The 15,581-nt window shown below is 41.5% G+C and overlaps 1 protein-coding gene across 29 annotated transcripts in view; it reads left to right on the forward strand.

The window, feature by feature from the left end:
• Positions 1 to 15,581, forward strand: part of cacna1db (calcium channel, voltage-dependent, L type, alpha 1D subunit, b) — a 50,684-nt gene that overhangs the window by 11,967 nt on the left and 23,136 nt on the right. For all 29 annotated transcript variants that reach the window (XR_008695082.1, XM_055510102.1, XM_041071386.2 and 26 more), the window contains 6 exons: positions 10,850 to 10,989; positions 11,523 to 11,665; positions 12,364 to 12,516; positions 13,451 to 13,647; positions 14,569 to 14,672; positions 14,925 to 15,094. Coding sequence is in view for 28 of the 29 variants with exons in the window: in XM_055510102.1 (XP_055366077.1) it covers positions 10,850 to 10,989; positions 11,523 to 11,665; positions 12,364 to 12,516; positions 13,451 to 13,647; positions 14,569 to 14,672; positions 14,925 to 15,094 (907 nt within the window). In the remaining variant the exon portion in view is untranslated. The remainder of the gene's footprint in view (positions 1 to 10,849; positions 10,990 to 11,522; positions 11,666 to 12,363; positions 12,517 to 13,450; positions 13,648 to 14,568; positions 14,673 to 14,924; positions 15,095 to 15,581) is intronic.

Below are 15,581 nucleotides of genomic sequence, written 5' to 3' on the forward strand. Positions count from 1 at the left end.
TCATGTTGTAATGGGTTCTTGGATTTTACATGAAGTAAATATAGAAAGTAATATATTTATCATCCAGATGTCCACCAGATAAAACAGTCTTTGTTTTACATGATCAGATAACAATACAAATATAACATCACACTACCCACACACTGGCCTTCAACACACACAAACTAGTCTTTAAATCAGTTCAAATGGTTACAGTAAAACATAAATGTACCAGCAGTTACTATTAAAAGCAATTCAGACAAAGCATTGTGTTTTTTATTGCGCCATTTCTTCATTCTTTATTTAGCAGTAAATTCTATGGCAGCATTTGATCCATGACCCGCAGTTCACGCATTGACGTCCGAGCCTGGCTCAGTCCTAATGGCAGAGTGGATGTGAAGATGGAGAAACGAAGGGATGTGTGAAGGAGACCGTAGGTAATGTTAACGTTAATGCTTCATTTAGCCTGTTGGTTGACTGCAAAAGCTCGCTTGCTGTTCACGTGTCAGGCCTGTGCGTGCGTGTGTGTGTGTCTCATGACGTTTCAACAGCAGTTTTCTTCGCTTCAGCGTGTGAGGGTGTGCATTAGTTCTGGCTGGACTGCCATGCAGATAGGCAGCGGCTTACTGGCATATAACAGGAAAGACAGTTCATGCAGTAATCTTGTGTAAACAATATTTTTCAGCAAAGGAGCTGCGATGTGTTCAAGGCAGAGTGTGAAGGCAGAGGTGTGTTTTGCAGGCAGAGATATTCTTGTAGATGTTTCTGATGTACGTCCAATAATCACTAGGGGCATTTTCCATCATCGTACTGAAGCAACTGATTTTTTTTTAACACATAAATAGACATATGCATGCGTTTGTGTGGCTGTTTGGTTTTTGTGACTTACAGTAATGCAGTAATGTTCAATAGGCCCCAGGAAATTTGTGATCATAGCTTTATTAGGGAGAGTGCAGTCCCATTGTTGTGAGTCACTTCCTTTCTCCTCTGAGCTGTCACTCCTCTTCATCATTATCATGTGTTAAATATAGACTCACAAATGCACAGTTCAATTCAATAGAATGCTACAGTTTTATGATGAAGGGGGAAATATTTATGTCAGTGGGTTTGAGCAAAATTCTCGTCAAATGTTGTGTTTATTTGTAGAACACCTGCAATGTTTAATACTAATTTAGTAAAAGATGTGCTGTTGTGCAAGTGTTTGTTTATTTTAAGCGGAGCCCAAAGGCCTTTACAGGTTTTTAGGCCTCTGGGCGACAGATGCCCACATGTCAGGAGGCCTGTTTAGTCGAGTGCTTAGCACCCAAAGCCCCAGGGAGCAGATACGCTGTTGGGAATATGGGCCACAAGCACAGAAACGCACACACTCTGTCACTGTAAAAGCTTTATCTTGCAAAACCACAGTGTTCAGACATGAGTCAGAGAGCGGTGAGGACTTAATGAATGCAGCGTTAAGTCTTGTACAACAGAACCAAGAACTAAAACAAAGTGTTCCGAACTAGCAGAAGTCAGATAAATGGGATTTTTTTTTAAAGGCAGGAAGAAAAAGCTGATAATCTTCTAACAATTAATATAATAATAGCAACATATTGAATTACTAGGAAATGTGATGAGGAAATTGTTCATGTCAGCTAATTGTAGTATTGGATGCTCATTATTTCTTAGTCCTACTCTTTGGCACATGGGTTAGCAATGACTTGCTATTGCGTTATTTCATTGCAACCTCAGCCTGCTCCTATTTTTGCAGTCAATCTTCACCCGAGGAGTAGTGAAGGCAAACCTGTCTTATTTTGTATTGATGCAAACAACTACAGGGAAAAAAACTCAAAAAAAATTGAGAAATATATGAATATTTATAATAATGTTTCCAGTAGTAGTTAATTATCTTTCTTTCTGGTCATTTGGTCATTGTTTTGTACGACAAATGTGTTCTGTTACTAAGAAGGTGTGCACTTATTTACATGTATATGAATTGTTTGTTCAAACATACAGTTTGCCAGGAATGTGATGTTATATGCATACATATATAAATTAACTAGCTGCATGTTTATATTCATTGTGTTGCTCCTTCACCTTGTTTTACATACAGCACAGCCTGCTGCCGTGACAACTGTGGCCATGGAGACTTGTGGAGTATTTGAGGAGCAGGCTCTCAACAGAAGAGATAAAGAACGGAGAAAAGAGAAAAGAGGGAGACTGAGAGGAAAAATAGGCAGGAAATTAAGATAAAAGCTGAGAGGACAGAAGTGTGGTCAAGAGAGGGCAGAGGAGTGCGAGGAGAACAAGTAGGAGATAATGAAAACAAGGCAGAATTCAGGAGGGGGGAGGGGTTGTCGATGACGAGCGGATGAGAGGGAAAAATGAGGACAGGATGAGAAAGATAGAAAGTAAACAGCAGGAGAGATAGATGGGTAAGGTTAGAGCAGGGGGAAGATGGGGAGAGGAGAACGAGAGCGGGAGGATGAGGATGAGGATGAGGATGAGGAGACAGGTGGAAACAGAGATGAACTGGTTTTCCTGCCTCTTTCTCCTTAGTTCCTTATATTAGTATCATGTTTACTCTCTGAGCTGCTAATAGAATCAACGCTGTTCTGAGCACAATGGTGGCGTTGCGCGAACAGTGTATGTGTCATCATTCCTATCAGACGGAGTCCATATCACAATGTACATGACTGCTTTCTACTGAGGCAGTGGTCGATCTTAGTGCCAACTCTGGATCAGCGAGGAGCGTTTGGTGCAGAGCCAGTTCCAGCGATGGCAGTTTGTGGCTGTGCTCGTTCTTTTGACATCTGGATTATGAATATCCACCACTAAAAATAGGCAGAAGCCAAAATCATATGGGCTTAATTGAAAGAAATAGTTGAGAGCACAAAAAGGATTTTGTGTGTGTGTGTGTGTGTGTGTGTGTGTGTGTGTGTGTGTGTGTGTGTGTTTGTGTGTGTGTGCATGCATGTGTGTAACATATGCATTTGTCATAATATTATATTATAATAATTTATTATATCATTCAGTTGAAAAAGATTCTAACAAACAGGTATATAAGACAACACTTTTGAACTGGAAAGACAGAGGAAGATCATCACCAAAATGGGGCATGAGGGAAACAGACATGTTGGAGGAGGCTGCCAGTATGAATCATATCTTTTTTTTAAGAGATTTTCATCTCTTGTCCCCGGTTCGTCCTCTGTGCTCCAGGTGAAAGCAGTGCTATCGCCAGCCGTCCCTCCGAAGTCATCTGTATTTTCATCCTCATTTTCTTTCCCTTTCTGCTTGTATTTATAACATGGGCAAAGTTTACATGACGGCACATAAAGCAGGTACATTCATTACATGTGAGGAGGAAGATACCAGTTATTCAGCTGAGTCTTAAGATTTGCCAAAGCAAAGTATCGACGAAGACCTGTCAACAACAAACAAACAATAAAACTGCCCTTTATTTGCTCGGTTGTAGCAGTTTGTAAATCCTGTCCCAAAGAGGTTGACTGTTGACCCAGGAGCCAGATTACAAGCTTTTAAACTGATATAAAAGCAGGACGTTTCTACCAGGATTTTCCATGGCCTCACCTGTCTGCTGTGCATGCGCAGGGATTTGTGCTTGCTTTGACATGTTGTTTACAAATCGCATGAGATGTTCCAGCTGGAGCACAATATGCATCACTCCCATGTTACAAACCATCTAAAGCAGAAACACTTCCTTTCTCCTGCAGCATGGACAGAGATTGACCCAGTCGAAGCAAAGCAAACCTTAATTCCTCATTTAACAAAGTCTGCTATGTACAGTATACGTGTCCCATCATAATCTGACTTTTTTTTTTAGTACTTTTTAGAGAAGCTTAAAATATAAATTCAGATCGGGCAAAGGGCTTTAGCATCACTTGCTGACAGGACAGCCTCAAAGCCTCAATGAGGCCGGATGCAGTCATTTCAGAAAAACACGGCCATTAGTGTCTCGTTTGAGTGAAAAGAGCAGTGATGCCTGTGACGTCGTGGCGCTTGTGTTCGGTAGGTGGTCGTGCGAGCAGCACGTCCCCGGCCTTCCTGCTCCTCATTAATCTTATTAAGGCCAATTGGAAGACAAGCTGGGAGCTGATTAGCTGCTTCTGGATGCCTGGTTTATTCACCTATATGCACATACACAATCCTCCTGTTAGCGACACCTTAAATTACCCAAAGAACGGGGCTAAACTCCCTTAGTCCTACTCTAGGTCCTTGTGATCGCAGCCAGTGGTTGTTGTAGTCAATAGACAATATTAGGATTTTAATATCACAGTTAATTTAGTGTCTCATTGGCTTTAAGCATCTCTAATGTTTTACTGACTTCCTGTTTTCATCACGTGGCTCAGACTGACCTCACACTAGCTCTTATACAGTGGAGAGCATTATGGGATGCTACCTGTTGGGTGGGCTGGGAGATAAAAGGGGTTGGACTGAATACGCACCCCATACACTGGCGCTGAGTGTTATGTCAGCTTGTGTTATCGTCACTGCAGGCAGTGACGTCGAGTGGACCTGCGCCTGCTTCGCGTGTGTGCGTGAGTGGGTGAGTGCTCTGTTGGGCAGACGCGGTGGTGTTGCCGGGCCAGCCCTGCTCGCAGATCAATTTAAAGCACACACATGCAGTAGGCTACATAGAACAGTCAAATTAAATATGGGCATAGATTCTGTCTGCATCTATATGCAGGACATCCCTCTTTTACCCCTACTATGTCGCCTACGTCTCTCAGTCTTCTCAGTCCTCAGGTAAATGGGTATTTTTGCTGGGGTTTATGTATACATGTATACATGTACTAAGTCTCTGCACACACACTGGAACTGATGAGATGATAAAACATTTTTATTTTGACGTAGATATTTTATAAACGGTTGAGCTTTTGTGCTTAACATTTTTACATTTACCTTTTTACGTTACTGTCAAAGGTTATTGATATTTTTAATAAAACATCCCAATAAATAGTTGTTTTCTGGTTTTATCTATTTATGTATGTGCCTATTGGTCTCCATTTGTGCGTGCTTACATTTTATGGCTCAGCTTGACTCTTATTCCTTCGGGACGCGGGAGCCTTAACAATCAAATCTTCTTTCCTACTCAGCCCTGACTGTTTGAGTTCAACCCCTCAAAGAGCCCTTTGAAAAGGACAGCTCGACAAATTGTCCCTTTTTAAAATTGTTTCTGAAAAACAAAGTATGCAAAAGCACTTTTTCCAAGTGTGCTAAAAATTCATGTTTGAGCGCACAGTTTTGTTAAGATGAAAAAAAAACCAATAAGTATTAGAGGGAGACACATAATTGAAATGTGACATTGCTCTGATCACATGACCAACACCCCATGAAATTCATCTGGGGCCTCAGGGACAAAGGGTACTTACGCACAAAAAAGTATCCACGCAAAGGTTCAGATGTATGAATAACTGTGTGACTGTGGAAATGTGTGTAGATCTACGGCAGCTCCCTGGCTGGTGTAGTACTTTTCTACAGCTATTGGTCCATTGGTGATACTAAGAAGTGAAACTGAAAAACTGTTTCATGTGAAACAATCACGATAAACAATTCATACAACCACGTGCCCGCAATTAGAAACATATCTTCTGTAACAACGGCTCTAGACCTGTTGGAGGATCTGTTAGAGGCGTCCGTTCTCAAAGCGACACAGTGCCGTGCCAGTGCACATACAGCTGTTGACTAAACTAGGGTTCCTAGCCATGGGAGCATCCAGTGAGGGCCATCAACTGAACACATCGCTATAAAAGCACAGTCAACGACCAGATTTTTTTTTTTAGATGCAGTTTTCTGGATTTTAACTCACCAAGTTCGCCAAGTTTAGTAGGAAACCAATGCAAGGCTTTGTACTTTATTTCCCAGGTCATTTTAGAAAATTCAGCAAGTAGAATGGTTGCTAGCTAGTAGGCTAGCTACTCATTAGATGATTTTAGATAGAGTAGTTGTCTACTGAAAGAGTCTGTGATTTGACTCTTTGTTCTCTCTGGCCACATGTTGTGAATGTGCCACTGAAACCCCGTCTTACAGGTTTGTAAGTAAGGAAGTGAGTGAGTGATTGAGTTCAGAGTTAAAGGCTTCACACTTTACCAGATTTCAATGGGAGTTGACCAAAAACATGTCAAGTAGTATTTAAGAATTAAGGGACACTCAGATTCCTCCATATTTCATTATAATAAGATATGTTATTATGATATGATAATGATAAGAAATTGTCATTTATTCCTCTGTATTGCAATGAGGGAGGCGGGGCCAGGCTGTGAGGGAGGCGGGGCCAGGCTGTGAGGGAGGCGGGGCCAGGCTGTCAGGGCGGTACTGCTCGCTCAGCCATTGTTTATTTTTGCATACACAAATGGCACTAATGTTCAATGGCTGAAGGTCCTGCTGCAGATTAATTGTATTAGAGCGAGTTCTACCGTGTGTTAGCACAGTCTGATATTCATGGTTACTTGTGTAGAAACACAACTGAATATCCCAGTGCTGCAATGAATTTCACCGTGAATTCATTTAGTTTTGGTGCTACATGGGGAGAAAGGAGCACTTGAAACTAACTTCAGGATACCAAGAAACTGGAAAAAAACAGCCAGGATGTCTTGTTTTTCCAGACACTAGGGTTTTGGCTGAAAGGAAGAATCTGGCTTTCTAACAACTGTCTGCTTGGATACAGAATAATAGGCTGCTAAACAAAGGAACAATATCTCTATTCAAACACACTGCTAAAATATAACCTTTTGTTAAAAATGTAACGCAACAAACAGACACGCCCCACGCCCAATTGGTACCAATTGCTGCAGCTCAGGAGAGTTGTCAGAGCCCAATGCATTCTGGGTGTTGTAGGATATGACCATTTTCAGGCACAACAAAGAATACTGCTGCTTTAACCTGTTTTTTTGGACATTGACCATCAATCTTATATGTTTTTGCATAGACACCTCTTAGGATCTCATCTTTAAAGTCCGAATGAAAAGCAACTGAATGCAAATTGGAAAACACTCAGGACCACCTCCAGGCCTTTCATCTTCTCAATTAATTATGGTGTAATGAGAGAGTGGGTGACATGTGGCCACACAACAGCTTTTCAGCTGTTTCTTTGAATATAAACGGATGTCTATGAAAATGGCTGTAATGCCAAAATGCCAGTGAACTAAAGTGATGTAATTTAATTCAGATTTAAGCTGATTTTATCCCACAGAACAACAAAATGTAGAGCTATTGGCAATGCATATTCGGACATTGTTGATAAAGCCTTTGTGTGTTTTTGCTCACAGCTGCATTTGTTCCAGAGTCACTGCAGTGTCTGTGGAAAGGATTAGAACAACAAATCCTACTGTAAATCAGACAGATAAAATCACATTCAGATAATTCATTTTGTGGTCATGTGTGATGGAACAGCGCGAAAAACTTGTTAGTATAACTGCAAAGATTCACACAACATAATGTGGCACTTGCTGAGTACAGCCAACACACCACTGCTGCCACCAGTTTCTCTTACTGGGAACTGGATTCAAACATTTGTAAACGGTCTAAAGGTGAGGAAAGGATTTAAAGATTTTTTATCCCTATTCTTCTAATCTCCACAAAAATCGTGCATTCAAGGATAGTAATCTTGTAGTTCTCCTCTGAATTGACTTATTTACATTCTACAGTAATTATATGACTGGCACAAGATTTAAATCCCCCAAATTAAAGGTGTTATTAAGACTCAGACATTTTCTAAAGTCCCTATAAATTCAAAGGCATGGTTGAGGACATTTTGTTCGTCCTCTGAGACCCTGAGCTCTCTTGGCTTCAGCTCAAGCAACTAAAATTTCTTGTCCAGCTCCCAAAACAGGGGATTTAGGGGCTTATAGGATGCACTACTCCTCCTTAAATCAATTAAGCTGCAATGCTTCCTCCCTGCTCCCAGTGCCTGAGCATGTGGAGCTGTGCTCTATGTCAACACGTCTTGGAGCTGTGGATGTTTAAATGAAAGCAGGGGAAAAAAACAGCTAATTACATTATTGCGTCATTGTTTATGTTGAGGTCTATCTGCTGAAGCCAAAAGCTCCAAATTTGAGCAGCGTGGGCGAAACTGCACTTGGACAACTATAACACAACCAAGGCAAACAAACAGAGTGTCCCTTCATATACACACATGGATTAAATTTAGTGGTGCTTTTTCTCTTGACATTTGCTGACAATTATTTCGAATGTTGTATAATTTAGTTTGAAATTCTTTCTTTTAAAGAGCTGAGTTTGAGTATCCCAACTTCAAGTCTCATCCTCTGCCCACACATAAAACAAGCCTTATTTCCATGGCAACGCTCTCCTTATCGCAGCATAGTACATGCACAGAAGGACACTACCATGATGCACTACTGCAATGTTCTTTCCTGCGCTTAGACACAAGAAACAATGGCAGAGAAACTCAATTCTGTGTCAATTCCATCTCTTTTGGAACAAATAAAACAAAAGGACCCTCGACTCTAGTTGGGAAAGTCATCCAGTGAAGACGGTCGACATATTACTGCGCTATCCTCCAGTTCTCTCACACAGAAACAGCTCGAAACACAAATTGCTCTTCCACTCCATTTACTGTCCAGGAACCCGCTGGGAATTTGAAAAACAAAAGGGATTTAGCATTTATTATATAACGTCATGTCATGTGTATTATAATGTAGCTATCGTGAGCTACTGTATGTAACAGGGCACAAGTCAAAAGCTATTACTCTACTGCCCAGACATATTAAATCTGTGACGTTGATATGAGTGTTTCCTCATATCAGTATTTAACTTCTTTAAACTGGGAATGCAAGGATTGAACCATATTATAGATTGAAACTCTCCTGGTGCTCAAACTGAAGGTGAAAATGGTGAAAAACCCCTCAATTGTTATTACTAAGCCCTTATTTACGAGACTTTAATTTACATGTTAATAAAATGATATCCACTAAGCAGAAGAATGGGCGTTGCGTAAATGCAGGACAGGATGTTACTTGGAGCAGAGTCACGTGTGTGTTCATTTGTGCTTCCAATCAGTGCGAACAAGAGAGAAGACGTGATGAAACGTCATGCCATGCGTTGATCCTCACACAGCTACTGTAATAGCCAGGCTACTCCACTGAACAACTGTGCACCAGAGATAGACACAGTCATTGTATATATAATATATAGCCACTGATATAATAATAATGGGAAAGCTGCAACTGGTTTGCAGCTTTACGCGCACTCGTGCAAATCTGGTGTTATTGTATTACACGGCTGAAGTTTACAGTAAGTGCTTGTTCCGACTGCGGCTGGGTCTAACTCCCATTGCCCGGAGGAGCTCCTGGTGCAGAAGTGTCTCTTCGGCTTGCTGCCTTCCGAGCGCGCGCCACTGCAGGTCTCTCCGCCTGCTCGTGTGGGTGTGAAGTCTGAGTGCACGTTGCTGTTGTCAGTGTCCTTCAGCGCGCATGAATGTGTCTGTGTGAATCTGTACAGTATGCGTCTCTTCAGGTGCTAAACCTACCTGTGTGTCTGTGCATTTGGACAGAACTAATCTTAACGGGCAGTGAAACCGTCTTACTGACGCTAAGAAGAGGGAGAAGTGAGGAACGTGTTTCTGTGAGAGAGAATGAAAGTAAAAGTGTGCTTAAGCAAACAGGCCTTTTTTCCATTACTAGACACTGTTACCATGGAAATATGATGATGATACAGGAGGACATACTGTATGTCTGGATAGAACATATATTTGGAAATATATTTTTGGCACCATTGTTGTTCCTTATTGGTCATTGCTTTGGTTTCTTGGAGCCGCTTTTCTCCAAGCTGTTCTGTCAATCAAACAACACAGGCGATAATGACACATTTTTCCTTTTATCAAAACTGCTAAGTACTCAGGTTTTATTATTTTTTTTAAATTTGAATGTGAAATAAACCCCCTGCTGTGCTGTGTTGATGAAGGTCACCTGAATGCATCGTGGTGTGGTTACAGACATAGAGTAAGGGCTGTAATTCAGACTGGTTTCTTCAGCCACACTGCTCCATGAAAGGCTCGTCTCGCGGCGCTGCTGCTGCTGCTGCATGAAAACCTTGAGCTCACAAAAGATATCCTAAGTTTTTCTCCTTCAAACTGAGAAGTTTCTACAGGGATGCTACAGCATGACCACGACGCCTGTACAGAGAAACTTTAGCTGTAAGATCTACACAAACCTATTGACAAATAACAATGACGTCTGGCTTTTACGTGTATTTTTCTCTAGTATACAGTATGTCGCTGACTTTTGCAACTCAAATAAGAGTTTCTACCATTTAGAAAAATAGGATATGACACATATAATCTTGACCTAATGCAAGCATTCACTTCCTTCCCTGCATGTAGGTTTCAAAGCTAAGAAATTCATTATTCATCTCCATTGTCTTTACTCCTTCACTGAACTCTGCCATTGTTTAAGCTGCATAAATTCATTCAACCTGCTTTGCTGCATTTTGTCTTGCTACAAAGCAAGCACAGGATAAAACGCAGTATTGCCAGCCTGCACAACGCCTTGTGTGATTGTGTAGTTGTGCAGTTCATCGCCTGGTTCATATCGCAGCAAGAGCAAGCGTTTATTTGCTTTTGGACTTAATATAAGTTTATACACATCACAAGGCTGTACAGTATATCAAATTCAAATCAACCATATTTAGGCTGGTGTAGACAGAAAAAGAAAAGAAATCAGTTGCCATGCCAACAGCTGTGGTAACCAGGGAATATGTTTTTTCCCTAGGTTGTCTAGAGCTACCTAGATCTATTTAGGCACATCATTTAGCCAACAGTGAGTTTATTTTATCAAGTTTTAACACACATTTAACAGACTTCTTCTTCTCTTCTTTATTTGCCTCCTTTCTTCCTTCCTCATCCCTTTCATCCATGCAGGAAACAGTAGAATATGCCTTCCTGATCATTTTCACTATAGAGACATTTCTGAAGATTATTGCCTATGGCCTGGTTATGCACCAAAACTCCTACGTCAGAAATGGCTGGAATATGCTGGACTTTGTCATCGTCATAGTGGGGTGAGTCCGCAAGCAACACGGAACATATAACTGCATGGGAAATTACACTAATCACAGTGTAAATGCATACGATCGCACTCTCAAATTGACACGCGTTCAAGCAAACAGACAGATTTAGCTGTTCGTCGTTCATATGCATCATCAAACCCATCATGTCCAGTTGCAAGTTTATGGTGATGGTCCAGACCATGCATGAATACACACACAGCTCATTTAGAGGGGTGGTTTACAGGAAACCACCTGGCCCCATAAGACTTTAATGTAAACTGTGATGAGGTGTGAAGAACTAAAGGTAAATATGCGCAGACACAAGACACACATAAACAGCATACGCGCACACACAGGTGTCTGCTCAGGGCCCATGACATGTGTACTGAACATGGCTTTGTTCTCCCCCTTCTATCTTCTTTGCTTTTATCTCGTACACTCTGTTCCATTTATCCCCTCCCGTCATTTTTCCTGTCTTCTAAACCTCTGCCTCCCTCTCCTCTTACTTTGTTCGATCACTGATCCAAATCCTCTCTGGTTCCTAGGCTGTTCAGCGTGGTTCTGGAGATGATAACCAAAGACGCTGACTCTGGTGGCCAGTCTGGAGGCAAACCTGGGGGGTTTGATGTCAAGGCCCTCCGAGCCTTCCGAGTTCTACGACCCCTTCGCCTTGTCTCTGGAGTTCCTAGTGAGTTGAAGCAGGTTTTACGTTATTATTACAGTCACCATCTCATAAAATTATGAAACTGGCCTATTTCAGTATTTTGTCTTTTTAAGTCATTTTCAACCTTGTATGTACTGGAGGAAAATTTCCACATGATTCATGACATATTTGGAAATAGTGAAAAAGGTCTTTCAGTGGTGTTTTAATTTAAATAATTTAAAGAATTAGGAATGAAACATCTGCTCAACCAGTTTCTTTAAAGTCTAGGAGCTGCAGTCTTCTCCGCTGTTTCTGTTTTCAGCTCACATTTGACCCTACATGAAGTTGCCCTAATATGTCTGCATACTTTAAGTTGCCATAGCAACGTTTCGCTCACAGGTACCATGGAGGAAAAGGCCTGAGGGAAAGATGAAGTTGGACTGAGCTCAAATGACATTTTCACTTCTCTTCTAATTGAACATTTGCGATGGCTGGTCGCTTTACGCTGTTTAATTAAGCGCTGGCAGTTTGTGCACATTCGTACCTATTCAGGTCATAACCAAGAATCTAAATAATGACACTAACACAACTGCTTGTTTGCTTTTCTGTCTTGCCTGTATTCACAACAGGGGTTAATAATAACACGATAATAACACGATAATGACAATAAATGTACAGTAATTTGCAGCTCTGACATCATTGAGTTAAAAGTTTATACTGACCTTCCATGTGCATCTTTGCAGGTTTACAGGTGGTTTTAAACTCCATTATTAAAGCCATGGTTCCTCTGCTGCACATTGCTCTACTGGTCCTATTCGTCATTATCATCTATGCCATCATCGGCCTGGAGCTCTTTATTGGCAAAATGCATGCCACATGCTATATGATCAAAACAGGTAAGATGCTATAGACACTGTTGAACTATTACTTTTGTGTTTTTAATGTTTTGACTCATTTTCTACCATTGATTTGGGACTTGCCTGGTGAACCGCGCAAGAGCGTGGGAATTTCATGCAGTTTAGTGACTTGTACCTTTAAACCCTTACTAATCCTCGAAAATGAATGGGCACATGTATCTTGTATGTGAATGGTCACAAGCTGCTGAAAACAGGACAGAACAGCAGATGGTGGATTAAATTGTGATTAAATGACTAATATCTGGTTATTATGTAACCACACTCGACCTTTACTCCAACGTGTCAGACTTAAGAAATAGGGGGGGAAATCCTAGTCATGTTCTAAAATGGCTGACTGACGAGAAGGAAGCATCTTCAGTCACAGACACTGGTGGGCTGCGCGAGGGTACGACAGCCGAGTCATTCTGTCTCATTACTCAGACAAGCCACCTTTTCTATTCCTCTCAGTTTTGATCTGTTTGCTTGTGGACATCAGGAGGAACATTGCTCCCTTTAATCCTCTCTTTTTTCTGTTCAGTCAGCCCTGAGGAAAGCACCTAGGTTGAGGTTTATGTAGTCGATGTGATACAGTACACACTGACCAAATAAGCAGCACCACGTATGAGTATCTCTCTGTAGAGTAATTGTTTGGAAATTTAGAAGATCTAAATAATGCATTAGGAGGATGTGAGATAAAAGCACTAAAAACCAAACAAATTCACCGTATGACACAGCGTTGGAGGCTAAGAGGATGTTTGGGAAAAGCAATAACAGGTGGATTGGGTCACTGTCAAAACATAACACTATAGCAACTACTGTAAACTAGTGAAGTGGCCTTGTGCAAGGTTTTTAAAGGGTGAGAGTGTTTGTTAGGGTTTCTGCACTGGCTGGAATAATAGCGCAGAGTTCTCCGTCCTCCTCTGTCTCCCTGCAGGTGCCCTCGCAGAAGAGGAGCCCACGCCGTGCGCGGTATCGGGGCACGGACGTCATTGCCCGCTCAACGGCACCGTTTGCAGAGAGGGCTGGCAGGGCCCCAACAACGGCATCACCAACTTTGACAACTTTCTGTTTGCCATGCTCACGGTGTTCCAGTGCATCACCATGGAGGGGTGGACTGACGTCCTCTACTGGGTAATCTGCTGCTGCTCGTGAACACGGCTCACTTGGTTGGAAAGCCCAGCTCCGGCCCTGAGAGCTGCAGCCTGGGCCCGAGCCCTCCCTCCTTTTTTTTAGCTGATGAGGAGTATTCTAACACTAAAAAAGCCATGCTCACTTCAAAACCCTCCGCTTCTCATTAGCGAAAAATCAGCAACAGCTTTTAATTAGGCAAAACACTCAGCAATGAAGCTCAGCTCAGAGCTTCATCACCATCCGCCCACCTCTTCTTATTGACGGAGGATCTATGAAATAATGAGCCTCTCCTCCTCCTGCTTTTGTCGTCTCTATTACTCTTGACTGTTTTTTTTGTATGTATGTGTTACCATGACAATCCTTTGATAGTCTAAACAGTAACATGGCAGAGAAAAGCTACTCAACAAGCCTAAGACAGTGATAAACAGTTGGATGGAAGTTAAGTTAATGCCTAAGACTTAGAGGTCGAGATAGAAGATAGAAGACCTCGTGTCATCTCATCAACTGGAGCTACTTTTCCTACACACAGTTTTTTAAACTTGTTATAACAAAGAGGAGTTTATAAGGTGTAGAGTTATAGACGGTGTAAAAATACCAATTTTTTGTCTGTAGTGTAGTCATTTGCCACATTACCAAGGGTATCGCGTCCCTTATTACTACCCCACTCCTTTCTCACGCTGACCTCTAGTGGAAAAACTCCTGCTTCTCTTTTGACATAAAATTGAAAACCTCATTTACTTAGAGCGTCTGAAGATGCACAGGTGCCTCTCCAAATATTATTTTTTTGAAATTAGGCACTAGAGCAGTGATATTTCTGCACTAAACACAAATTAATGATTATAGTTAACATGTACACATTTGGGAGATTTTAAATATGTAATATCTAATCATCGTGATGTCCACTGCTTTGTTTCAACATAGATGAATGATGCAATGGGATTTGAGCTGCCGTGGGTTTACTTTGTCAGTCTGGTCATCTTTGGATCCTTCTTTGTTCTCAACCTGGTTTTGGGTGTCCTGAGTGGGTAGGTTTTGAGAGCTTACGTTTGTTTTGTGTTTTTAAAATTTTTCCCATTTTACAACTTTGACACCTGAGCCACTAAGACTAAACTCCATCAAATGCTATGAATATTTTCAGGCACTATTGAGCAGCTCAGTAACTCTGTGACCCAGTACAGAATAAGCCTTTAGAAAATAGCTTGGTCGGGCACAGAAGCACCAGTTCCGAGTTTGTACAGTACTTTGTGACCCAGGTCGTGACATTCTTTCCTCTTTAGAGAGTTTTCCAAGGAGCGAGAGAAGGCCAAGGCTCGAGGAGACTTCCAGAAGCTACGCGAGAAGCAGCAGCTTGAGGAAGACCTGAAGGGCTACTTGGACTGGATCACCCAAGCCGAAGACATTGACCCAGAGAATGAGGAAGAAGGAGATGAAGAGGGCAAGCGTAACCGTAAGTGACCTAATTATAATTCATTTAGTCCCTCTTTGTCTAAAGCAGGGAAATAGAGAAATATATACAAATATGAGTTATGATAACTGCTGTTAATTTGCCACTTCACCTCTCTTGGTCCCATTAGTAGCGAAAGGACGGAGATGAGGAAGCCAAAGCATTAGTCATGGAAATGTTATCATACCCTGATAATTAGATATTGGCTAAATATAACAGTATAAATAAATACTGTACAGTACCAGTATCTGTCAGAACCTTTACCCACTAGGCTCACAGTCTGCATACACGACATCCTCTGTTATTCCGCACAACAGGGCATGAAGCATGAAGAAAGTGATTCGTGATTAACAGCATGTTGTTTATGACTTCAGCTACTGATTTACAGGCCAGTCGAGAGTTAATAAAAACAGCAGCGTCGCCTTTTGTCTGCCTACAGAATACACAGTACAGTAGTTCTATGTGAAGAACAGAACAAAGGAAACAATAA

Source organism: Betta splendens, chromosome 7 (assembly GCF_900634795.4).
Source record: "Betta splendens chromosome 7, fBetSpl5.4, whole genome shotgun sequence".
NCBI lineage: Eukaryota > Metazoa > Chordata > Actinopteri > Anabantiformes > Osphronemidae > Betta > Betta splendens.